The sequence below is a fragment of the Drosophila ananassae genome, assembly GCF_017639315.1.
Source record: "Drosophila ananassae strain 14024-0371.13 chromosome Y unlocalized genomic scaffold, ASM1763931v2 tig00000140, whole genome shotgun sequence".
Classification (NCBI taxonomy): domain Eukaryota; kingdom Metazoa; phylum Arthropoda; class Insecta; order Diptera; family Drosophilidae; genus Drosophila; species Drosophila ananassae.
This window is the reverse complement of record NW_025319080.1, coordinates 14877-36378: the sequence shown is the minus strand read 5'-3', so window position 1 is coordinate 36378 and position 21502 is coordinate 14877. Positions and strand designations below refer to the sequence as shown.

The following is a 21502-nucleotide window of genomic DNA, read 5'->3' as shown; positions in this document are numbered from 1 at the left end:
AATGGCCCATATTATTGCCAGGCACTCTTTCTGCGATGCCGAGTAATTCTTCTCCGCGCCTATTAGCGTTCGGCTGGCGTAAGCGACCACTGCTGCAGATGAACTAGCTAGGGCAGGGACTACCAACCCTCTCCTACCGGAGAAAGAACTTGTAGGCATACCCTTGGCTACTTGCAGGCTAAAGTGCAGAGAGTTTTTCGACCTGGCAGCCAATAGGAAATGGAGTAATCTCCAGACCTGTAGAACATCACGTCTGATCTGGCCGACACGCTCTCAGAAAAGATCGGCGAGACTTATTGCTCTCACCAGACCAGAATGCAGCCTAGCGATTGGGGCAATTACTGGGCACTGGTTGATAGGCGAACACGCGGCCAGGCTTGCAGTCCCCCACAATGATTTCGGCAGGAGCTGCAGGGATGAAGAGGAGGTAGAATCGGTAACGCACCTCTTATGCTACTGCCCGGCACTCCGACGCAGCAGACTCAAACACTTCGGATCTGAAGAACTCTCGGACCTTAACGATCTCTGAGAGATTTCTCCACGCGGATTGGTTGCCTTCATTAAAAAAGCAGGCTGGGACCATGGACCGCCACAGATAGTATAGGCATATATATGCACCCTGGTAGACAGGAAGGGGGGGGGTAGCATCTCGGTGAAACCCTTGCTCCAGCGGCAGCACAAGGAGCCCTAGCGGCTCAAGTGGAAGCGAGGGGGTCTTCTATGTCCCCCTTGCATCACCGCCCTAACCTAACCTAATCTACTATATATATTATATATATATATAATATATATATATAATATATATATATAATATACATATATAATATATATAATATATAATATATAATATATATATATAATATACATATATAATATATATAATATATAATATATAATATATGCAAATTTTTATAATTCCGAGTGATTATAGAATAATATCTATAATTTAATATCTTCTTAAAAATAGTTTTGAAAAAAATATATTTTTTATTTGAGTTCCGTATTTTAAACAGTGTGATTCTTTTAAACTGCTTAGAATTTTAGAATTTCAGAACTTAACTTTGGGGCTCTAAATCAATTTTATAGCTTCCCTTGAAGCTTTTTGCAGATCAAAGCTCGAAAGAAGCTTTTCTCTCTGAGAGGCTTTGTTTTCTGAAGAGAATCGATTGCGTCGGAACCTATTCCTTGAGGGAAATGTGAAATTTCCTGTGAAGTGGGTGCCCATTTAAGAACGGTATGATCTGTTTAGTTTTAATTCACTTAAAAGGAGTGAGAAAGATTTGAGTCGGGATTCTGTTTACCAAAATATTGTTTTGGTTTTCAATCTGAAGTGACTCTTAGAAATTGGAAATCTGAAATGAGGCTGTTTTGAGCCGAATTGGAATAATTAAATGTTTATGTTTTTTACAAAAATTGGAATGAGGCTATTTGCAGCTGGATTACGAATTTCAATACAAAAGGCTTCAGCTTCGGTTTACAAAATTTACTGATATAGACTTAAAGAAATTTTGTTGATATGTTACTATATATATTTTGGCCGTCAGCCAATCGGGTACAACAGGGGGAGAAACGCATGAGCTTATGTGCCGTAACTGTGTACGCCGCTGTTAGTGCGACTATACTCTGGTCTATATGTATACTATACTATTCCTTGAGGTGTCAGTTGACGTAGAAGGCTTTGGGTCTCAACTAGTCGAGTTGCCAAGAAAATGTGAAATTTCCTGTGAAGTGGGTGCCCATTTAAGAACGGTTTAAACTGTATAGTTTTATTTCACTTAAAAGAAGTGAGATAGATTTGAGTCGGGATTCTACCAAAATACCAGTTTACCAAAATATTGTTTTGGTTTTCAATCTGAAGAGACTCTTAGAAATTGGGAATTTGAAAAAAGGCTGTTTTCAGTCGAATTGGAATAATTAAATGTTTATGTTTTTACAAAAATTGGAATGAGGCTATTTGCAGTTTGATTACGAATTTCAATTACAAAATTTACTAATATATACTTAAAGAAATTTTGTTGATATGTTACTTCCCCAACCATAAGAATCTATCCTGTCCTTAGGCGGTTATTTTGGGGTATAACTGTATTTCATTTTCTTTATTTTGTGAACTTTTAGTTTCTTCTTCGGGACTAATAACCTTTTGATTTTTATAATTATAATTTTTATAATTCTTCGGGACTAATAACCTTTTGATTTTTATAATTAACTTTTATCCTTCATGGGAGGTTCTTAAATTTTTAAATCAAATATATGATTATAATAATAAATATTATTTCTAGTAGTATTAATAAAATTGTGAGGGTTAAAAAATATTGTTTTTAGTGATTTTGGAATATTTCTTTGGTTACGATATAAGATAATGGTTCGAGTTTAGTTATGTTGTTCCTTACTTAAATAGTTCGGATGTAATCATGCATAGTATTTGTTATAACTACATCTTCTATTTGTATAGAACAGTTAAATGATTTTATTATATTATGTTTCCTTCTGCTATTAGATCTTTATTTATACAATTCTGATTTAACAAAGTTATTGGCTAATTGTTATGTTATCCATGTAATTATAAGGTTATTATAAGGTTGGGTTCAATATAATTTAATTCGAAGCTATTGTAATTTTTTGTATATCTACATTCTGTATTTGTTTGTCTTAAGAGACCTATTGTAAATTTATTATTTACTACTGCTTTTTTTTTTTACTTTAAAGACTTGCTGATTTTTAAATTATCAGTATTTCGTTAGTATTAACTTGTAACCAAGTAAATGTTTTGATATTTAAAAATTTTTCTGAATTAATATATTTCAGCGTGTCATGTTTTAGGCGCTTTGGGTTGAATATGGCTAATCTTGTAATTTGAATTCGTAATTCAATATCTTCAATGTATTCTGTAAATTCTTGTAAATTGAAAATAAGAATTTGTAACCTTTGGTTTTGGTTTTGGTTTTTATTGAAACGATTAACTGTTACTTTACTTTAACGATTACTTTATTTAACTCGTTGATCTGTATACTAATTTCAGACAAGTTTTCAATTTTCGATACTAATTCTTTCCTATCTTGTTGATCTATTGTGCCAAATTAATATTTATAAAAGTTACCTACGAAATTTGGAAGTCCTCTTTTGTTTCGTTGAGAAACTTTGATTCCGTTCATTTCTCTATTTAATTTGTATACCCTTGCAGAGGGTATTATAATTTTGGTCAAAAGTGTGCAACGCAGTATATATATTCTTGATCAGGATCACCTCCTGAGTCGATATGAGCAAGTCCGTCTGTCCGTTTCTACGCAAACTAGTCTCTCAGTTTTAAAGTTATCGAGTTGAAACTTTGCACACATTCTTCTTTTGTTTGCAGGCAGTATATAAGGGGGAACGGCCGAGATCGATCGACTATATCCTATAGATGCCATTTAACTGATTGATCGGAAAGTTAGAAGGATGAGAGTTTCAATGGATTCCTCTTTGGGCAAAATAATTCGAAACGCCGAATTTCATAAGGATCAGCCGACTATATAGATAGGGATATTAGATTTTTATAAGTTCTTTCAGTTTTATTTAAATTGACTGTGATATGATATTCATAATTAGTGGGCATATCTATATTACCTGTTTGAAAAATTAAGTATCCATTTTTTGCTTGAATTGGATTAATATCTATGATCTGACACCAGGCCTGATATATAATATAAGACATAATAAAGTTATTATATAAAAGATACTTTTATTAAGCTGGGTTGCCTTCCGGTTGAAATCTGGAATTATTATATTATTACTAGCTGTCCCGGCAGACTTCGTACTGCCAGCTGTTTTTTTTTTTTGTTGCGTTCAGAATCTTCTTTTGTGACAAAATTTAAAATTTTTCAAACTTAAAAAAATTATCTGATACAGTAAGAACTGAAGATAGCTAAAATTAAGTTTCGCGGAGCTATCATTTTAATCATTTTCAATCCCAAAAATTAAAGAGTACCCTCTTATTTTATTGAACTTCATTGATATTTACAGACACACACTGTTAAAATACATTCTGTCTAATCATCACTAATTTACCTCTGTCTCTGTCTCTGTCTCTGTCTCTGTCTCTGTCTCTGTCTCTGTCTCTGTCTCTGTCTCTGTCTCTGTCTCTGTCTCTGTCTCTGTCTCTGTCTCTGTCTCTCTGTTTGTCTAAAAAATAAAGAATTTAAATTTTATAAAATTTAATATCTTCTTAAAAATAGTTTTGAAAAAAATATATTTTTTATTTGAGTTCCGTATTTTAAACAGTGTGATTCTTTTAAACTGCTTAGAATTTTAGAATTTCAGAACTTAACTTTGGGGCTCTAAATCAATTTTATAGCTTCCCTTGAAGCTTTTTGCAGATCAAAGCTCGAAAGAAGCTTTTCTCTCTGAGAGGCTTTGTTTTCTGAAGAGAATCGATTGCGTCGGAACCTATTCCTTGAGGGAAATGTGAAATTTCCTGTGAAGTGGGTGCCCATTTAAGAACGGTATGATCTGTTTAGTTTTAATTCACTTAAAAGGAGTGAGAAAGATTTGAGTCGGGATTCTGTTTACCAAAATATTGTTTTGGTTTTCAATCTGAAGTGACTCTTAGAAATTGGAAATCTGAAATGAGGCTGTTTTGAGCCGAATTGGAATAATTAAATGTTTATGTTTTTTACAAAAATTGGAATGAGGCTATTTGCAGCTGGATTACGAATTTCAATACAAAAGGCTTCAGCTTCGGTTTACAAAATTTACTGATATAGACTTAAAGAAATTTTGTTGTGAAGTGGGTGCCCATTTAAGAACGGTTTAAACTGTATAGTTTTATTTCACTTAAAAGAAGTGAGATAGATTTGAGTCGGGATTCTACCAAAATACCAGTTTACCAAAATATTGTTTTGGTTTTCAATCTGAAGAGACTCTTAGAAATTGGGAATTTGAAAAAAGGCTGTTTTCAGTCGAATTGGAATAATTAAATGTTTATGTTTTTACAAAAATTGGAATGAGGCTATTTGCAGTTTGATTACGAATTTCAATTACAAAATTTACTAATATATACTTGAAGAAATTTTGTTGATATGTTACTTCCCCAACCATAAGAATCTATCCTGTCCTTAGGCGGTTATTTTGGGGTATAACTGTATTTCATTTTCTTTATTTTGTGAACTTTTAGTTTCTTCTTCGGGACTAATAACCTTTTGATTTTTATAATTATAATTTTTATAATTCTTCGGGACTAATAACCTTTTGATTTTTATAATTAACTTTTATCCTTCATGGGAGGTTCTTAAATTTTTAAATCAAATATATGATTATAATAATAAATATTATTTCTAGTAGTATTAATAAAATTGTGAGGGTTAAAAAATATTGTTTTTAGTGATTTTGGAATATTTCTTTGGTTACGATATAAGATAATGGTTCGAGTTTAGTTATGTTGTTCCTTACTTAAATAGTTCGGATGTAATCATGCATAGTATTTGTTATAACTACATCTTCTATTTGTATAGAACAGTTAAATGATTTTATTATATTATGTTTCCTTCTGCTATTAGATCTTTATTTATACAATTCTGATTTAACAAAGTTATTGGCTAATTGTTATGTTATCCATGTAATTATAAGGTTATTATAAGGTTGGGTTCAATATAATTTAATTCGAAGCTATTGTAATTTTTTGTATATCTACATTCTGTATTTGTTTGTCTTAAGAGACCTATTGTAAATTTATTATTTACTACTGCTTTTTTTTTTTACTTTAAAGACTTGCTGATTTTTAAATTATCAGTATTTCGTTAGTATTAACTTGTAACCAAGTAAATGTTTTGATATTTAAAAATTTTTCTGAATTAATATATTTAAGCGTGTCATGTTTTAGGCGCTTTGGGTTGAATATGGCTAATCTTGTAATTTGAATTCGTAATTCAATATCTTCAATGTATTCTGTAAATTCTTGTAAATTGAAAATAAGAATTTGTAACCTTTGGTTTTGGTTTTGGTTTTTATTGAAACGATTAACTGTTACTTTACTTTAACGATTACTTTATTTAACTCGTTGATCTGTATACTAATTTCAGACAAGTTTTCAATTTTCGATACTAATTCTTTCCTATCTTGTTGATCTATTGTGCCAAATTAATATTTATAAAAGTTACCTACGAAATTTGGAAGTCCTCATTTCTCTATTTAATTTGTATACCCTTGCAGAGGGTATTATAATTTTGGTCAAAAGTGTGCAACGCAGTATATATATTCTTGATCAGGATCACCTCCTGAGTCGATATGAGCAAGTCCGTCTGTCCGTTTCTACGCAAACTAGTCTCTCAGTTTTAAAGCTATCGAGTTGAAACTTTGCACACATTCTTCTTTTGTTTGCAGGCAGTATATAAGGGGGAACGGCCGAGATCGATCGACTATATCCTATAGATGCCATTTAACTGATTGATCGGAAAGTTAGAAGGATGAGAGTTTCAATGGATTCCTCTTTGGGCAAAATAATTCGAAACGCCGAATTTCATAAGGATCAGCCGACTATATAGATAGGGATATTAGATTTTTATAAGTTCTTTCAGTTTTATTTAAATTGACTGTGATATGATATTCATAATTAGTGGGCATATCTATATTACCTGTTTGAAAAATTAAGTATCCATTTTTTGCTTGAATTGGATTAATATCTATGATCTGACACCAGCCCTGATATATAATATAAGACATAATAAAGTTATTATATAAAAGATACTTTTATTAAGCTGGGTTGCCTTCCGGTTGAAATCTGGAATTATTATATTATTACTAGCTGTCCCGGCAGACTTCGTACTGCCAGCTGTTTTTTTTTTTTGTTGCGTTCAGAATCTTCTTTTGTGACAAAATTTAAAATTTTTCAAACTTAAAAAAATTATCTGATACAGTAAGAACTGAAGATAGCTAAAATTAAGTTTCGCGGAGCTATCATTTTAATCATTTTCAATCCCAAAAATTAAAGAGTACCCTCTTATTTTATTGAACTTCATTGATATTTACAGACACACACTGTTAAAATACATTCTGTCTAATCATCACTAATTTACCTCTGTCTCTGTCTCTGTCTCTGTCTCTGTCTCTGTCTCTGTCTCTGTCTCTGTCTCTGTCTCTGTCTCTGTCTCTGTCTCTGTCTCTGTCTCTGTCTCTGTCTCTGTCTCTGTCTCTGTCTCTGTCTCTGTCTCTGTCTCTGTCTCTGTCTCTGTCTCTGTCTCTGTCTCTGTCTCTGTCTCTGTCTCTGTCTCTGTCTCTGTCTCTGTCTCTGTCTCTGTCTCTGTCTCTGTCTCTCTGTCTCTCTGTCTCTCTGTCTCTCTGTTTGTCTAAAAAATAAAAATAAAAATTTAGGGGTGGACTACCCCTAACATTTAGGGGGATGAAAAATAGATGTTGGCCGATTCTCATAGATACCGGATAAGCACAAAAAATTTCATCAAAATCGGTCAAGCCGTTTCGGAGGAGTATGGTAACGAAAACTGTGACACGAGAATTTTATATATTAGATTACTGGTATTAATTTTCTTCTTCTTTTTATACCCTTGCAGAAGGTATTATAATTTGTTGGTCAAAAGTGTGCAACGCAGTGAAGGAGACATCTCCGACCCAATAAAGTATATATATTCTTGATCAGGATCACCTCCCGAGTCGATATAAACATGTCCGTCTGTCTGTCGGTTTCTACGCAAACTAGTCTCTCAGTTTTAAATCTATCGAGTTGAAACTTTGCACATATCCTTCTTTTCCTTGCAGGTAAGTCAGAACGGCCGGGATCGGTCGAGTACATCCTATAGCTGCCATATTACTGATTGATCGGAAATGCCATAACTTTGGTGTTTTTCAAGTTAGATGGTTGGGACTTGTTGCAGATTCTATTTTGGGCAAAATAATTCGATTTGACAAATCATAAGGATCGGAATTAGCAAAACTTTGCTGTTTTTAAGCTAGAATGATGGGACTGGGGATTTCATTTTAGGCAATATAAACCGATCTGCCAAATTTCATAAAGATTGGGCGACTATATCCTATAGACGCTATATAACTGAACGATTGGAAATAGAGCATCCTTAAGGGTATATCAACCAAGGGTATATCAACTTCGGCTCCGCCCGAAGTTAACTTTCCTTTCTTGTTTTTCCTACCTCTGTGCGTGTAATTTCTCTGCCTCTATTTTTTTCTACATAATATTTTTCGTCAGTTTGTGTAATTTGGCCTGTATTCCTAAAAGGATTTATTGTTTTAGATTTTATAAGTGGGGCTTGTCTATACCTTGTATCAATATCGAATGTATGACGATTTTTATTAAGCTTGTTTACTTTCCGAGTTTATTATACTTTCTGAATATTATAACCTGGAGAATATAAAAATGTCAGCTTGTGTTCTGCCTGTAGAACTATGTTTTTTTAATTTTAAACAATTGTTTCAAATTTAATTATTATATTTTCAGGATTTCAGAATTATTATCCTCAGGATTAATAGTTTTATGAAATCTCTCTATGTCAGAAACGACATATTTACTTGTGGTTATAGTTATTCTAATGTAAGGATTTTTATTTCTTCTCAACTACGTAGACTGCCTTTCACATTGCTGCTGGTTTTTAATCGAATATGTTCACTCTTGCATGAATTTTACGCTTTTGACGCTTTTAACTTATAAAAAAAAATAAAATACAACATTCTTAACACTTTTATCAGACCTAGTTTGTAAGGGTTCCATAAGGATTATTATATAAATAATACCATTTTATCCGACATTTAAAGGTAAAATTGATGAAAGTTTTTGCAAGCGGTACTTATCTATAAAGCTACATTATATATATTCCAAAACTCAAAATACGTACATGGAGCCGGGTTAGGAGCTTGGCCCTGCTTATCTAACACAATACCACCTTTTAAAATAAAGTCATACTCTTCTTCCACAAGTTTTCCAGCATTTGCAAGTATTTTTGCAGTCATATGAATCGAAAATAATAGTTTATGACGTTCAAAAAGTCCTCGACATGTATTACGGTAAACAGAATATGTATGATATTCATTTATATTTTGTATTCGCTCGTGAACTAATTGGTTGCGAGGGCTTCGTTCGATGGACTGAGTAAATAATAGTATGTAAGCTGCCAAAGAAAATACATACATTGGGTCAATTTTAGACATATCCATTAGAACAAAAAATAAAATTGCTGCGCGTTCAGAGGCTGGTTTATACTCTTGACGCGCAGCATCAATTTCTACTTCAGTGACTTCGGCAATACTAAGAGACTCCTTAACTAATACAGAAGTTTGTCGGGATTTTTGTAGTGTGGAAAATAACTCATCATCGTCTAATAAAGACCCGCGACTCTCATTTAGTAAGCGCAGGATTTCATTGTCCAAATCAATTAAAGTTCTTTTGTTTCTAGCAATAGTCAACACCAACTCATCCTTTTGCTCTTCAAGAGCCGGCTTCTCTTTGCGGACTATAATTCCTAACAGTTGTGCTTCAAGTCCATCTTGCTTTAAAGCAAAATTTACAATGGTAGTTTTAGAGGATATTTCTGGAGGATAATGGGGATTAGCTATTTTTGTCGTTATGTAGAATCGAAATTGATCATTATATGAAATGTATTTGTCATTGAACTTAAGTAATTTTTCTCCGCTTTGAATGGTAAAACTTCGTCGCAGAATTGGATTAATTGCCTGATCCAAATATTCTCCTACATTTTGTAATAAGACTGGTAGTCCTTCCTTTAAAGCTCGTTCTAATTGTTTCAAATAGTCCATCATGCCAAAATCTATAATTAAAAGTTGATTACGTTCTTCCATATTTTTAATCCAGTTATTTGCTTGCATTTGAGGATCTATAATTAAAGGCCAACGACTTCCTTGTGTTACTATGACACCATTTTCAGTACTTAAATCATCCGCTGGAAGGCCTTGTATATTCCACTCTCTAATTGAAACAGCGTCGCAAAGAAAATTTGTAATTTTTAGCTCAGCAGTGGCTGGTATAAGAAGCTCTTTAATTAACAATGACCACTTTGTAACCAATTCCTCGCGATATTTTGTATCAAATGCGCCCAAATATGACATAAATGCAATGGACAGTAAACAGTCCCCAGGAAGTTTCTCAAAAGAGAGGTCTAACTGAGCAACAGTTTCAATCCATCTTTCACGCTCGCCTGATAATGATTCTACTAATATAATTGCTCTCTCTAATTGCTTTCTTAGCCGTTCTTCCTTTGCGCGCAGTTCATTTAAAAGTTCTGTTTTTTCACTAAGCTGCCTATAAAGTTCTTCAATAACTGCTTGTAGTTCTTCCAACTTTTTTTTTGCTGCTGCTAATGCAGCTTGCTTTTCCTCCAGTGACCTCATTGCATTGTCTAGTTTTTCCTGTTTTGGAGCAACTATTCGGTAAACTTTTCCGTAATTTTCAATTGCCATTATCCACTGCATCAACGATTTACAAGCCAGTGATACTACAGCTACTTTATCGGGTTCTAGTTCTGGGTTCTTCGTATACATAGCAATGCGTTTTAATGTTTTATCAGAAATATGATCACGGTCAAAATTTTTCAAATCATTCAGAAAAGTTGATTCACTCAAAACCTTTTTAGCATTTTCCCAAGTTGGTTCTTTACCAAGTAAAATTAAAACTGCTTCCATAACCTTTTCTATTTTCATGGGTGGGCGTCCATAAGACTTTACTTCCGAAATATCTTTTTTATTTAAAGCATCTAGAGCTTTCACGGCAGCGTCTATCATAGGCATAACCACCTCTAAATCAGCGCGTGCTGTTGCAGCTAAATCAAGGCAAATAACTTCTTCTCGTCTAATAATTACTGCTTCGGCATCAACCTTTTCTTTTTGCTCAGTCGCCTCCGACTTTTGAATTTCAATCATTGTAATGAACTCTTCGCATTCACGCGCGAGAATTTTAACTTGTTCGGAGCTAATTTTTAATTCCTCGGACATTAAAGATACTTTTTCTTGAGTTTCAGCGATTTTTGAAAGACCATTTCGTAATCTATTTGCTGCTGTTGATACTTCCAAACGTTTCTTTTCAAGAAGTTCTTTAAATCCGCTTACCAGTTGTAAGTAATTTGGTGATGTTACATAGTTATAACGCTTTACTTCCAATAACATAAGTTCGGACATTTTTGCGACACTAGAATGTATTATTGAAAATGCTTGAGCAATATCACGTTGAAGAACACTTTCAGTGGTCATAACTAAACTGTCACGATGTTTTTCATCCTCTTTTCCAGGTACTACAACATTTAATTGAAAGCCATGCAAGAAATGAGAAGCTACTTCTAAAAGAGCCTCTTGAGGCCAAAATCTAAACCAATTTGGAGTTGTAGAGCTTAGCAATGAAGGATATTGCCTAATGTAGCTTCGAAAATTTTCGCCGATGGGACTAAAACAAAGTGTTATGTGCATGTAGTCTCGAACATTGAGCATAAAAAACGAATACATCGCTTCAGTCGTTAGGACTATTCCAGCTTTTTTTGCTGGCCGTTCCAGTTCTGTTTTTAATTCATCAAATTCATCCGATTTAAAAAGATTTATTTCTCCAGTACTTAGCATATTATTTATTATTTCCAAAAACGAAACTTCTGCAATTTGTTCACTGCTGAAGATGAAAATTGTCATTCGTTGTTTTATTCCTGTAACCTTGTATAAATTTTTTAAATCTTCTCGAAAATCGCTAGTTTTATACTTCTTTGTGACCTCTATTTGAAAAATTCCCATTTCTAAAATAAATGCAGCCAACTTAGCAAGGACTTGGCGGCCAGAACCTCCTATTCCCATGTTAAGAATATGGCCCCTCGGCTGAGAGATTACTCTCAATATTCGAACAACATGCTCAATTGCTTCTTTAAAAAATACCAGATTCATTCGAGTCATCCCAGGAAAATTATTATATTCTTCAAGCTGAACTTTCATATAAGATCTTAATGAATCTATCTGGAAATCTTCATAATATCCTTGAGGGTGTACAAAATCACCAAATAGAGGTGCTAGTTTTGAAGGACATAGACTATGGAATGTAACTTCAAAATATTTTCCTAATGTATCATTAATAGTATTTAAAAACCAAAGTTGGTCAGCATCGTCAACAAGTCGATCAGAAAAAACTCTGAAACATTCATGAATCCATAAACGCAAAAAAAGGTTTTTTTTTGTTTGAAGAACCAGGGAACATCTTAACAGACCTTGAAATACTTTAGAAATATCTCTTAAATTAAATAGGTAGTGGGATTTGTTCGGAGTAGGTAACATTTTACCTATTACAGCCACGTATAAGTTAATTGTGCATAAAGTGATTGGAAGCCACATTTCTCGAACTTCATTAGAAAAAGCTTCCAGTTTTTGGCAAAGCATGGTACCGAAAATTCGGACAATTGTTTCCTGGGTAGGAAAAGTCAAATTTAACAAAACAAACCGGCTTTGTGTACGCGGAGATATGTTTTGACGTCCACCTCCAGGCGGACCCATAGCCGCCATTAGTAATGTGTTTTGAACATAAATTTTTTGTTGTGTTTTCCTGTTGAACCAATATTTGTAATCAATCCACTGCCGTATAAGTTCTAGTGGAGGCTGAGATCCATAAGTATCTTTTGCAGGCATGTTAAAGTCATCCATAAAGCATATCATTCGTTTGCCCCCAATGGGCACAAATTGTGTTTTTGTCCGTTTTTCGGTACGATTTTCAATAGATTCCTGTAAACCGGCAGCTGTAGTTTGTGCCGACATATTAACTGAAAGCACACAAAATTTATGTTTGTCACATGCTTCCATGACACTAACTGCTGTTGAAGTTTTCCCTGTTCCTACATTACCAACCAGCATTACTGGGTACTCTTCCGCTAAAAGTTTTGATACAACATATTCGTAGCGAACTGTATCGCCAGTAGGTACAATTATCTTATAAAAGGGTGACCTAATTAATAAAATTTATTGTATAAAAAGCAGTAGATCCAAATCTAAATGAAACTACTTACTCTTCATCGTATCTCCAAGAACTGGAAAGCTTGCAATCCCATGGCAGAAATGTTCTTTCAATTGGATCTACAAAGTAATCATAAACAGTATCTTTAATAGGAAAACAACTTTCAATTTCTCGAATAAAGCTATCAAGTTTCAAACGGCTATCTTCATCAACGCTCGAACAAATTGACCATACAAGAGAAAACATAAACCATAACCTAGTCATTTCTTCTAACAATTCCATGTTGTGCGCATTTATCCCATTTTGTTTAGTTCCAAATATTTCAAGTAATTTGCACAGAGACATAACCCCATTTAGCTCATTAGTTTTCACGGGTTCCTTACAGCGAGTTCTTTTATATTCAAGAATCTTTGCAAGCATAAACTCAAAATGAGTACGCAAAAAGTCTGCGAACTCCTTAACCTTTTGGCGCTGCAACCACGAGTTTACATAAGGCCTCCATCCCCAATCATTATAGTCATTGTATACCATGCCACATCGAGAAACCGTTGCAGGTGATGCTACAGCTAAGTCACCAACTTCAAATAGAAGTGAAACTTGTGCAGGCATAGTTATGCGTTCACTATTCACCAAAGTAAGAAGCTTATTATCATCCATAACTGAATTCATATTTTCAATCCACACGGCATCTACAGGACCATCAAATAATAACCATTTTTGCATTGGGTCTTCATCCGCGCAAATAATTCTCATTATTGAACTAAGTACACCATCAAGCCATTCACCAGTTGATAAATTGTATTCTCCATACAGTTCAGCTAAATTTAAAGCTTTTGGATTTACCGGATGTACAGCTACAGCTTCCCAGCCTTGGTAGCGTTGTGCGTTCATTCTACAAAACGCTCCTTGCAATACTCGCCAAGTAACAGATTTGGCTGTTCCAGTATCACCAATTATCATAACCGAGTGTCTAGAATTTTTAGTCTCATAGAGCTCTATAACCTTTTTTACAGCTATTGGCATTGGCTGAAGAGCAGCTTCTTTAAACTCCTCATGAATAGCGACATTAAATTCGCTGTAGTCAATAATAGGTACACTGACCCCAGGAAAAATATCTGACATAATTCCATTAAACAAAGGCAAATCATTAGCTGTTAATCGCGCCACGTTCATATCTTTCATTGCTAAATAAACAATTTCTTCCTCATTAGTTGTTGGAAGTTGGCGGCGTTTACGCCCCGCATAGCGAAGGAGGGCAACCATAGATCTTAACCCAAAGTCGTAGTGGTACTGCTTAGATAGTTGCTGTTTAGCCAACTCATACAGAGTAAATACTTTTCGGGCCAAATTGCGAGTATTAGTAAATCCATCAGAAAAAAGTAAATTTTCTGCAATTATTATATTATCTGGTACCATCATTGAAATAGGTCGAAACATAGATTTCAAATTATCAGGAAGTTCCGTTCGCCCGGCATATCCAGGATTCATGGTAATAAAGAGACCAACGGTATGCTTTAACTTAATCATTTGACCTTCAAACATAAACTCAGAAGATTTGGCTGACAATGCGGCCATGATAGACATGATCTGCTGGGCCACAACTGAAAGTACTTCAATATTAATTCGATTAAATTCATCAAAGCAGCCCCAGCATCCACTTTGTGCTAATCCAGAAAAATTTTTTCCAATGCTTTTATAGTCTAAGCCCTCTGAGCAATTGGTTACTATAACCCACATTCCTAAAGCTTTCCCCAAATCTTTAACTGTTTCAGTTTTACCTGTCCCTGCTGGCCCTTTTGGACTTCCACCTCTATGCAAATGTAGCGCGGTAGTCAAAGTTATGTAGCATCGGTCAGTTAAAGGTGTTATAACCAGTCTTCCTGAATTACCTGTATATTCATAACCATACCAATGTTCCGTATTTGTTTGTCGAATTACACAAAGTTCCGACTCTCGATGCCAATAAAATCTCAATTGTGAAAACCACTCAAAATGACCAGTATCTTTGCAATTCGCTTTATACATTCTTTCTATGACATCGCGCCCATGTATTTCAAGAGTGATTAATGTGTTTACCTTAAGTCGCATTATTTTTGTAAGATCCTTTCGACTCATTTCCGATAACTTTGAAAGAACTTTAATCTGTTTTTTTTTAAGTTTTCGAAGTGGTTTTTTTTGGTCAACCATACTGCAATGAATGAGACTACGAGTGCATTCTGTGGTCCACTGTAACTGAGCTGTGGTAAGAACCATTTGCCCTGGCCATAAGGATATCCATTTTTCTCTATTACCAATAAGCTTTTTGAGCGAACCTCGGGTTAACTTCAACAATTCTCTCATAACGGAAAACATATACTCTTCAACTTGCTTGAGCCAACGTTCTGATGGCCCGTCAATGTAGAGGACTTGTAAAAACTCAACAAACTCTCCATCATCTGCATACATACCAGTAGCCTGCCATCTGCTCAGCGTTTTTCCAACACGTTTAAGTTCTAATTTATATAAGTTATCAAAGAGTTTTTTTAAATGTGTTTGAACAAGGTCTGGTCTTTTGGCATTTCCTAAGATTTCTAACAAGTCATCATTTGAAATAAAATAAAACCGAGGAAACAATTGACGCTTAGCTTCAAGATATATCTCTAAAGCTCTTTGTATTAGTTCTAACCTTTCATCCATGCGGTTAAAACGATTTAATAGAAATGGTGGAGGTCTTAAGTGAGTTGCTTTAACGGCAGTCTTCGCCTGAAACATTTTACTTGATATTGTACGAAACTCTTCTGTAATTGTCGCAAATCGTTTAGCCTCATCTGGAAGTTGTTTTCGTATGTCATCACCTTGAAATATATTTTCTAAATAAAGCCATTGTCTCTGAACGGTTAAGCCCTTCTCCAGTGTTTCGCTAATATAAGACAAAGTTTTTTCCCAGTAATCAACAATGTCAATAAATGGTTCGACAAAACGAGTAGCCTTCATAGCAGAAATCTGAACCATATGCTCTTCTAAGAGCTGAAAACAATCATCGACATTTTTTATTCGATATATACCATCATGGTAAAATGCCATTTCAAAGCCTTGTTTTTTCCAAATTGAAGCTATAGTTTTTATGCCATTTTCAATTTGCAACTCCATGGTAGCTGCATTTGAAATATCTTGAATGTCTTCCGAAAAAGCTTGGAAGTCCAAATTAATAATCAGTTCTAGAGTAAAATTTTTCGAATTTTCATCAAAATCGCTGTAACAAACAAAATTAAACAATTAGTGAAAAAAGCCTTTTAAAAATTTTAATGTAATGTAAATGTAAAACACTTACAAGAAAATGCACAAGAAAAGAAACCTAACTTCGGGAGGAGCCGAAGTTTATATACAGTTGAAATTAAGTTATATTCAGTTATAAGACAGCTGTAGGGCCAAGCAGAGACCAAAAAAATGAATTTAAAATAATCATAAAATGCTTAGCTGCAGCTTTTGTTATCAGCATGTATTCTTCTCTTTTTTGTCTCCCAGTTTCGCATGCGCTTTACTGTTATTTGTAGCGTATGTACTTTGGGAGCATTGGTGGAGCTTCTGCGCAAGCTCTTAGGTTTTATGCACTTGTTTTTCGGCATTGTTTTGGATCGGCCGCGAAAATAGTTTTGGGGTTAAATTGACCACAATAAATTGAATATTAAAATTGAACCTCGTCTTGTTAATTCGGCCGCTATCTGATAACGCTGATAGCTCAACATTGGTGATGTCATCCCGGCGGATTATTGTGATCAGCATTAAAAGTCCCAAGAAACGCCCTTGTTTTTGTTGTTACAAGTTGCATTTTAATCGAATAATGGAGTCTGGAGCTGCGACTATTGGAGCTGGTGCCGCAAACCGGGAAAGGATGCTGCGGAGAAGAGCAGAGGTGACCTACCAGGAGATGGAGGCTCTGCATCATAAAGTGAAGGCTGCGGCGCGGACTGAGGATTGTACCATTATGGCGCTGGAGTCAGTGGAGAAATGTTTGCGTGAGCGGTTCACCGCGCTTCAAGAAGAGTTGGAGGAGCTTAACTTCAGCGAGATCGGGAGTGAGCTTTATTGGAGATTCCCGCAGCTGGCGGCTCATGTGCAGGTGGAAATTCAGGTGGAGGTTGCCAAGCGCTCTATTAGAATCGCTGCCCACTCCACACTTCTCGACGGTGCCAGTGTATCGGCAATGCCATACAACCCAGCCCCCTCGTTGCCACCGTTGCCGAGGCCAACATTCAGCGGCGGCTATGCCGAGTGGCCGGATTTCTGCGCCCACGATTGACAACGGTTGACAGCCATCCTCACCTAACGAAAATGGAAAAGCTCCGGTTGCTCATTTTATGCCTGCAGGAGTTAGCCTTGCAGTCGATGAGAGCTCCGGAAATTACTTGACCTATTGCGCAATCGTTTTAGTAATCTGCGTAATATTTCAGTCTCACATTAATGAGATCCTGAGCTTCGTGTGGTCGAGCCAGGAGTAATTTGCGTGAGCTATCGGATCGGTTCAATGGGCATATGCGGCCTCTCCGGATCAGCTCCCGGATCAGTTCCGGATCAGCTGCCGAGATCCAAGGATGCTTGCTTATTAAGATTATCCTCCAGAAGTTGGTCCCTGCCACAAAAGCCAAGTGGGAAGACACTATCGCCGGAAACAACGACAGCCTTCCATCTTGGGAGTCCATGGCACGATTGTTAGACCAAAGGTCTCGAAAGCGTTGACATTTGTTTGGCTGCGTATCCACCAGCTAACCAAGTGGGACCCGGTCTTACTCGCTGCATGAGAAATTTGCATGGCAGGTTTCAACCGCACGATTCTCACGTCCCATCGGGGCAGTATCTGTAGTGAAGCAATCCCGCTCAATCAACACTGTTGTGTCCCAGGATCGCAATGCTGAGTTAGTGTTGGCCAACATCCAATGTACTCGTTCGTGCCTTCCTGCCTTGCCGAGTTTTATTGGATTAAGGTTCACAAGTGCACCACATCTCGCCGCGGGCTCGTTCGGGCCGGAAGATTCCACCAACAAAATCAAAAAAATTTATTTAAAAAGTAAATATAAAAGTAAAGTATTATAAAACAACTTAAATTAATCGGATATTGATTTTCCTACAGCTATAGCCTGCTCGTTTAGTACGTCGCCTACTTTGAGTACTGTTGGGACTTGTGCCAGCATCAAATAACATAATTATTTCAATTTAATTCTCCCAGTGTAACTAGCCGCTGCGGTCCGGCGGCGGAATTTGTTTTGGGGTTAAATTGACCCAATAAAAATATTGAAATCGAATTGTGGATTGTGTATTAATTCGGTCGCTATCAAAATTCTGATAGCTCAACAAGTACCATCAGGTCCATCTCTAAGTTAGAGGTGCGCATGTACTATGGGGCTCCGGTAATCATACGCAGTGTTTTGGCTTGCATAATTCGAATTTTATCCATGTTTGATTTTGCTGCAATGCCGTATACTTGCAGCCCATAACACCACGAGGGAGCAATTAGTACTTTATATATTAATATCTTATTTCTAAGGGATAGTTTGTTTCGACAATTAAGAAGCCATCTTAACCTTTTCAGTTTCACATTAATGGCCCTCGTAATGGACATTATGTGTGTACGGAAGTTGAGCCGGTTGTCTAGATAAACTCCAAGGTACTTGTAACCTGCTACGTGGGGCACTTGTTGCCCCAGGAGTAACACTCCTGGTCAGGATTGTGGACGCAGGGCATAGGTCACATTGGTGCATTTGTTGGGATTTATTCCAATGTTCCAATTTTTGGCCCACTGTTCAAATCTTTCAAGGTACTCTTGTATAGCATTCGTGGCCGCGAAAATGCATCTGTTCCTCGCTAGGATGGCAGTGGCTTCAGCAAAGGTTGCTGTTATTAAATTCTGGCAGTTCGGACTTGCAGGCATGTCATATGTGAACAGTGAATAGAGAAGTGGGGAAAAAGCGCTACCCAGTGGAACTCCTGCACGGATTTCTTTGGTGTTGGACGTAGCGCCATCCAAAACTACAGCGAACAATCTTTGTTCCACAAAAGCTTCGTACTAAAAACCACAGTTGGGGTGGAAGAAGCGTCTTTAAGTGCCACACTCTGTCGAAGGCTTGCTTTATATCAAGGTATGAAGCCACTACACATTCCTTGGCTTCGAATCCTTCCAGAATGAAGTTTACCACTCTGTTCAGTTGTTCAGGCGTTCCGTGAGATTTGCGAAATCCAAATTTAAAGGGAGGTATGCTCTTCAGAATATCCGATAAACAAGCGCCGTTCGAATAATTTTGCTACTGAAGGTAACTGAACTATTTGGACTTTTACCAGTTTTAAGGATCATACAGATTCTTGCTTTTTTTCATTGTTTCGGAAAGTATTCTAGCCTCAACACGGCATCAAAAATAAGTACCAAAAATAAGACAGCTTTGAAGCGTAGCGCCTTCAATTTATAGTTATCAATTCCGTCATCCCCTGGCGCATTCTTTGGTTTTAGCGACTTAATGTGGGTCGACACTTCCTCTACAGTGATGGCTCGTATTGGGCGGCACATTTTTCCCGGCTGATCTATTCCTTCCTGTACGTCATTTCTAGTAAACTGAATGAAGTTTACCACTCTGTTCAGTTGTTCAGGCGTTCCGTGAGATTTGCGAAATCCAAATTTAAAGGGAGGTATGCTCTTCAGAATATCCGATAAACAAGCGCCGTTTGAATAATTTTGCTACTGAAGGTAACTGAAGGCTGATAGGTTTATGAGTCTAAGTTATTTGGACTTTTACCAGTTTTAAGGATCATACAGATTCTTGCTTTTTTTCATTGTTTCGGAAAGTATTCTAGCCTCAACACGGCATCAAAAATAAGTACCAAAAATAAGACAGCTTTGAAGCGTAGCGCCTTCAATTTATAGTTATCTATTCCGTCATCCCCTGGCGCATTCTTTGGTTTTAGCGACTTAATGTGGGTCGACACTTCCTCTACAGTGATGGCTCGTATTGGGCGGCACATTTTTCCCGGCTGATCTATTCCTTCCTGTACGTCATTTCTAGTGGCGGCTGAAGAAAACTCAAACTCCTGGAATCGATTTTGAAGGTTGTATGCAAACGCTTCCGCGCGCTCACTTGGCGATCTAGCCCAAGAGCCATCATCTCTCCTAATAGGAAATTTTGGAGACACCTGTTTTTTAAATTTACTCGCTATCTTCCATAGAGAGTGGTTAGATGAAGCATCCGTTGACATGTCTTCTAGTAAGAGATCGGTCTGCTTTCGCTTGTTCAGATTCAGTAGTTTTGCCAACCGATTGGAAATCCTCCGATATTTTCTGTTGACGACGGGGTCCCTAGTTCGACAAAATTGTCTTCGTAGCCTTCTCTTGAGTGTTAGCAAGGTAACAATCGTAGGTGGGAGATCGGATTCCGGTAGTCGGTTTTGAGTAGAGTTTCTTGGAGTGCCAACAAGGGCAGCAGAGTGGATTTTATTTAGGAAGATGGCGTTCGCATCCTTTATGTCACTCGGCGATTGAATTTCTAGGTTGAGATCCAATGTTTCCTCCAGATCTTTTCGAAAAACTTCTAAATTAGTTCCAGGTGGGAGTAACCGTCTTGTGGGGGTTCTCGTCTTCGCCGTAGAGTTATATTTGACTATTAGAGGAAGATGGTCCGAGGAGAGTCGATATTCTATTTTGATACTCAGCTCATTGGAACGAATACCATTAAAAAGAAGGAAATCAATGGCACTTGGAGTGAAGCTTTGCGCATATGGGTAATGTGTTGGATGGCCGGTCGCTCGGATTTGGGTTGGGGAATTCCGGACAGCTTCCAAGAGGCAGGAGCCTCTCGCATCTGCTCTAGAAGTTCCTGTTTTACTAGGACCGCTGCACCTCCTCTATTATTATCGCTAGGGTGATCCGCTTTATGAAGGTTGTAGCCGGGTATAAAGATTTGTCTATTGGGTTGAAGCCATGTCTCGGTGATTAGCATCAGGTCGAGATTGTGTTCTTGAAGGAATTGTTTCAATTCTCCCGTATGCGTAGCAATTCCATGAGCATTCCATAATCCAAGGTTTAGATTGTGGACGTTTAGAGTTAATAAATTTGAAGCATAGTTGTCTAAGGAACTGGTAAGTGTCTTGCAGCTCTTTAAACATGGCTTGGTGGGTATCCACCTTCGCTGTAAGGGCTTCTATGGCTGCTGCCCACTTCAAGGTAACAATCGTAGATGGGAGATTGGATTCCGGAAGTCGGTTTTGAGTAGAGTTTCTTGGAGTGGCAACAAGGGCAGCAAAGTGGATTTTATTTAGGAGGATGGCGTTTGCATCCTCTATGTCACTCGGCAAATGAATTTTTAGGTTGAGATTCAATATTTCCTCCAGATCTTTTCGAAAAACTTCTAAATAAGTTCCAGGTGGGAGTAACCGTCATATGGGGGTTCTCGTCTTCGCCGTCGTCACTTCGTGCAGCGCTGTGGATCATATATTACCCAGACGAGGATGAAGACGACTATGGCGGAGTAAGCTGCTAAGGACGGCGTCCGGAACTACAAGGCGGCCAGTCAACAAATTGTGCCTGCTTCCCCTTCATTATGCTGCTGAGGCCACCTGCAT

At 36.7% G+C, this 21502-nt stretch overlaps 1 protein-coding gene across 1 annotated transcript in view; it reads right to left on the bottom strand.

The window, feature by feature from the left end:
* LOC26514621 (dynein axonemal heavy chain 2) overlaps positions 1-20880 on the bottom strand; it is a 40477-nt gene extending 19597 nt beyond the window's left edge. The window contains exons 1-3 of the mRNA XM_032452759.2: positions 20638-20880; positions 12975-16150; positions 8832-12913 (exon numbers count right to left, since the gene is read on the bottom strand). Coding sequence (XP_032308650.2) covers positions 8832-12913; positions 12975-16150; positions 20638-20880 — 7501 coding nt within the window. The remainder of the gene's footprint in view (positions 1-8831; positions 12914-12974; positions 16151-20637) is intronic.
* Positions 20881-21502: the final 622 nt, after the last annotated feature.